At 55.0% G+C, this 5,064-nt stretch overlaps 1 protein-coding gene across 1 annotated transcript; it reads left to right on the top strand.

Annotated features, from left to right (window-relative positions):
* The first annotated feature begins 225 nt into the window (after nt 1–225).
* SOCS1 (suppressor of cytokine signaling 1) lies at nt 226–912 on the top strand. Its single transcript, XM_049768518.1, has one exon. It carries the CDS (start codon nt 226–228, stop codon nt 892–894), a length of 669 nt encoding a protein of 222 aa, XP_049624475.1. The 3' UTR covers nt 895–912.
* The last annotated feature ends 4,152 nt before the right edge of the window (nt 913–5,064 follow it).

Genomic DNA, 5,064 nt, shown 5'->3' with positions numbered 1-5,064 from the left:
CGCGCGCCCCCAACCTCTCCAGCGCACTCACTGGAGAGCCCAGTTCCAAGACTTTGTGCCGGCTGGGGCGCACGGCGGTGGGCTGCGGGGATCGGTTCTCCCACCCGGGCTGCACTGCACCCCTTTCCTTCCCCGCTCACTCACTTGCTTCTCTATGTGTCTCTTCCCCCCTCAGCGCACCCCAGGACGCTATGGCCCACCCTCCCGGCTGGCCCTGCATGTAGGATGGTAGCGCACAACCAAGTGGCAGCCGACAATGCAATCTCCACGGCATCCGAGCCCCGACGGCGGCCAGAGTCGTCTTCTTCTTCCTCCTCCTCCAGCTCCAGCAGCTCCTCCTCGCCCTCCGGTGCGCCCGTGGCCCACGCGCGTTCGCGGGCCTGCGTGGCGGCGCCGGCCCCGGCCCCCGGAGACACGCATTTCCGCACGTTCCGCTCGCACGCCGAGTACCGACTCATTACCCGTGCCAGCGCGCTCCTCGACGCCTGCGGCTTCTATTGGGGTCCCCTGAGCGTGCACGGGGCGCACGAGCGGCTGCGCGCCGAGCCCGTGGGCACCTTCCTGGTGCGCGACAGCCGCCAGCGCAACTGCTTCTTCGCGCTCAGCGTGAAGATGGCCTCGGGCCCCACGAGCATCCGCGTGCACTTTCAGGCCGGCCGCTTCCACCTGGACGGCAGCCGCGAGAGCTTCGACTGCCTCTTCGAGCTCCTGGAGCACTACGTGGCCTCCCCGCGTCGCATGCTGGGCGCCCCGTTGCGCCAGCGCCGGGTCCGGCCCTTGCAGGAACTGTGTCGCCAGCGCATCGTGGCCGCCGCGGGCCGCGAGAACTTGGCGCGCATCCCTCTGAACCCGGTCCTCCGAGAGTACTTGAGCTCCTTCCCATTCCGGATCTGACCCACCCCAGGACCGGACCCGACCTTACCGGACCGGGCCAGGCCTGGACTGAGGGAGAGAGAGAGAGAGCTAGAGAGAAAGAGAGCGAGCAAGCCAGCCCGAGAGAGCCGGGAGGCTCGGCTCGCTGGAGCAGGAGCGCACAGGCAGCATTAACTAACGGGGAGGGACACAGAGTTGTTATTCTTTTTCTATTATTATTATTATTGTTATTATTTTTATTATTATTTTTATTTTTATTTCCCTGAACCACAGGGGTGTCCTCCCCACCTCCGGGGAGAGGGGGGATTGGATGGAGGGAGTGGCCTACTGTGCTGGCTGGCTGGAGAATCCTTTCCCACCGCCTCTTTTTTGGGGGTGTGGGGGGCCGTGGGGGAGCCTATCCCCTTCCTGGTGCTCCCTCTGGCTTCCTCCTGGATGTTTGTAGCATCTTAACTGTATCGGGGCCAGGACCCGAAGCCGAACCTCTTTACCTCTTCATGTTTACATTGACCCGGAATCTTTGCACAAACCAGGGGTTGTGTGGGGGAAGACCCCTGGCTTTATTTTTCTGCTGTGCAGAATCCTATTTTATATTTTTTACACCAGTTTAGGTAATAAACTTTATTATGAAAGTTTTTTTTCCAAGGAAAAAAAAAGAGGTTTCTTTGTGTGTGTATGTATGTGTGTGTCTGCGTGTGCGTTGTGTGCGCGCCCGTGCTTGAGCGTTGGGCAAAGGTTTTTAGGGTGCTCTAGGATTCAAAAGTGGTGCGGGGGGGGGGGGACCCCCAGGCTGGGGCAGGGTTTGGGGAAGAGGTGGGGGGCAGGCTGACCTGGAGTGGGGTTGTCCATGGACCAGTTAATCCCCATAGGCAGCCCTGAGCCCCCGCTCCTCCCCATTCCACAAGGAGGGTGACATCTCTGCTGGTCCCCAAGATGTCACCCCCTTTAGTTGCACCCCCCCCCCAAGAATCAATGGATAATAAGCAGAAAGAACTTTCATTCTGAGACCACAACAGCTTCCAGGAAGGGGGTGTGTGGAGGCGGGGGTGAGGGTATGTGTATCATATGGCATACACACCTGGCATCAGAGACACTTTGGAACTGGGGCACTCAGGGCTGCCCCCCCACCCCACCCCCGCTCCCCAGCCCACTTACCCGCTCCCTTCTCTGCCCTTTTTAGGGGAAGAGGCAGCTTTTAGAGCCAGGAGGCAGACTTGTGATCTGTTGGTGGCTGGAGGGCAGTGCGTAGTGGCTTTGGGCAAGTCCCTCTACCTCTGGGGAAGGTGCTTGGCTGGCTAGAGGAGCCCTTGGCTGCCTGGGCTGAGCCTGGTGTTTGCAGGGGAGGGCAGGCAGGGAGGTTATTCAGACCCAATACAAACCACAGATGTCCTGTGGGGTTCAGCAGTGTCTGCCTGGAGCCGCCTCACACACACACCGATTTGTGCTCAGAGACAGCGGCGACACACCCCGGTGGGCACCTGTCACAGTGTGAAATGACTTGGTCGTGGGTTTTGAGTGTGTTCTGGCATCAATAGTTCTCAGGCTTCTGGGACAGGAAGGAAGAGATAAGGTGCCCCATGGGACCTCAGGCCTTTTCTCCTCAGAGCCCCTCCTGCAGGGAGCAATGGAGGGATTTTTTTTTGTTTTGTTTTGTTTTGTTTTTTGGGTCACACCCAGCAGTGCTCAGGGGTTATTCCTGGCTCCAGGCTCAGAAATTGCTCCTGGCAGGCACGGGGGACCATATGGGACTCCGGGATTCGAACTGATGACCTCTGCATGAAAGGCAAACGCCTTACCTCCATGCTATCTCTCCGGCCCAATGGAGGGATTTTGGGATCTGACCTGTCTCTCGCTCTTGCCACAGTTTGGAACAAACAGGGTTGTCTCCAAAGGGAGCCTGCAGCACTGAGGATGGGAAGGGGCATACCCTAAGACTGATTAGTCTCAGTACCAGCCAGGGGGTCAGGAATTTCTTCCCCATTGGACAGACAGGGACATTGAAGCGCAAAGCCAGAGAGGGATTCAGATTTGATTCCTTTCTTTCTCTTGCTTGGTTTTTGGGTCATGCCTAGCTGTGCTCAGGTATATGTACTCCTCTCTGTGCTTGGGCACCCAGCACTCCTGGTAGGTCTCTGAGGACCAAGAGGCGGTGCTAGGGATGAATCCAGGGCAGCCACAAACAAGTGCCTTGCCCACTGCCCCATCACTCTGGCCCCCAGAGCCAGATTTTCAAACTGCATCAAAGCTATACCATCGGGGCCGGGCGGTGGCGCTAAAGGTAAGGTGCCTGCCTTGCCTGCGCTGGCCTTGGACGGACCGCGGTTCGATCCCCCGGTGTCCCATATGGTCCCCCAAGCCAGGAGCAACTTCTGAGCACATAGCCAGGAGTAACCCCTGAGCGTTACCGGGTGTGGCCCAAAAACCAAAAAAAAAAAAAAAAAAAAAAAAAAAAGCTATACCATCAGGCCATGCTCTCTCCTCATCAGGCACTGCTGGCCACAAGTGACAGGACTATTCCAACCCCCCAGTTTGGAATAACACCCCCCACCTTCCTCCAACTTTATCATTCCAGCTTTGCCAGACTCTGGGATGAAGGACCCAGACTCAGAGAGGAATTATTCACAGGCCACTGGCAGTGGATTTTGGAAGTTTTTTTTTTTTTCTCCCCTCACTTCTCCCCCTGTAAAAATAGTTCCAAATTTTCACGTTGATCACACCAAATGCATTTCAAGGCAGCCCAGAATAAATTCTCTTGGATCCTACTCCTCTTGGGAAGTGATTTTGGGAAACCCCAGCTGGAAGGTGGCAGAGCACCCCAGACCTCATGTTTCGGAGCCTTTGGCACAAGCTACAGAGGAGCAGGATGGGGGGTAGTGCCTGCCACGTGGCGGCGTCCCTGGTGGAGCGAGTCTCTCAGACCTCAAGCTTTCTGAATCAGCAGCACTGACGTCAATTTACAAGAATGAAAAGTGAGAGGATGTATGGGGGGGGGGGCCCTGCTGAATTCAAAAGAAAGTTTTTTTTTTTTTTTGGGGGGGTGTTATATTCAGTAGTTCTGGGGACCATGAAATCTAGGGTTTCTGCATGCAAAGCACATGCTCTGGCCATTAAAAACACCTCTCGGGCCCGAGGATTTTTTATGTTTTTGTTTTGCTTATTTATTTATTTATTTATTTTTGTAATTAATATTTTTATTTAAACACCTTGATTACAAATATGATTGTAGTTGGGTTTCAGTCATGTAACCAGTAGGACTCAGGGGTTAGTTCTGACTACACTCAGGCATCACTCCTGGTGAAATTAGTTCAAGGGACCATATGGGATGCCAGGAATCAAACCTGGCTTGGCTGCTTGCAAAGCATTTGTCCTTCCCACTATACTATCGTTCCAGTCCCCTGAGGGTTCTTTCAAAAGACATGGGGCCACTAGAGCTGATCCCTATTTGTGAAATGAGGCCAAAGAGGCTCAGAGAGGTACAGTCTCTTTCTTGGGGGTCACAGAGCTCAAAAGTAATCGCCAAGACTTGCCTGAGCTCTAGCATCATTGGAAAGGAACAGATAAAAATTTTGTTTTGTGGGGCCGGGCGGTGGCGCTGGAGGTAAGGAGCCTGCCTTGCCTGCGCTAGCCTAGGACGGACCGCGGTTCGATCCCCCGGCGTCCCATATGGTCCCCCAAGAAGCCAGGAGCAACTTCTGAGTGCATAGCCAGGAGTAACCCCTGAGCGTCACAGGGTGTGGCCCAAAAACCAAAAAAAAAAAAAATTTTGTTTTGTTTTGTTTTGCAATGTTGGGGGTTAACACAGGATCGCACACATGCAGGGAACTGATGAGAGAGATAGAGAGAGGTGGGAGCTATGGGCAGCTTCTCCTCCATCTATTCCATGTCCCAACTATAGCAGGAAGGGGGGCCGCTGCCCTCTCTCCAGGTGACTGACTCTCAGAAGCCACTGGGGCAGCATGGACAACTGATGGTTTGTGTGTGTGTGTGTGTGTGTGTGTTTTGCATACAGGTGCTGTCCCAAGGGCTCCCTACAGTGTGAGCATCATTCTTTTGGGGGGGGGGGGGCATTGTCACACTCAAAGGCACTCAAGAGTTACTCCTGGCTCTGTGCTCAAAAATTGCTTGTGGCAGGTACAGGGGACCATATGGGATGTTGGGATTCGAACCAAGGATTGGCCGTGTGCAAGGCAA

Source organism: Suncus etruscus, chromosome 2, assembly GCF_024139225.1.
Source record: "Suncus etruscus isolate mSunEtr1 chromosome 2, mSunEtr1.pri.cur, whole genome shotgun sequence".
Classification (NCBI taxonomy): Eukaryota; Metazoa; Chordata; class Mammalia; order Eulipotyphla; family Soricidae; genus Suncus; species Suncus etruscus.
This window is presented reverse-complemented; position numbering and strand designations above follow the sequence as displayed.

Bases quoted from the DNA above. Each gene is read 5' to 3' on its own strand.
- SOCS1 (XM_049768518.1), top strand. From the start codon at position 226: ATGGTAGCGCACAACCAAGTGGCAGCCGACAATGCAATCTCCACGGCA.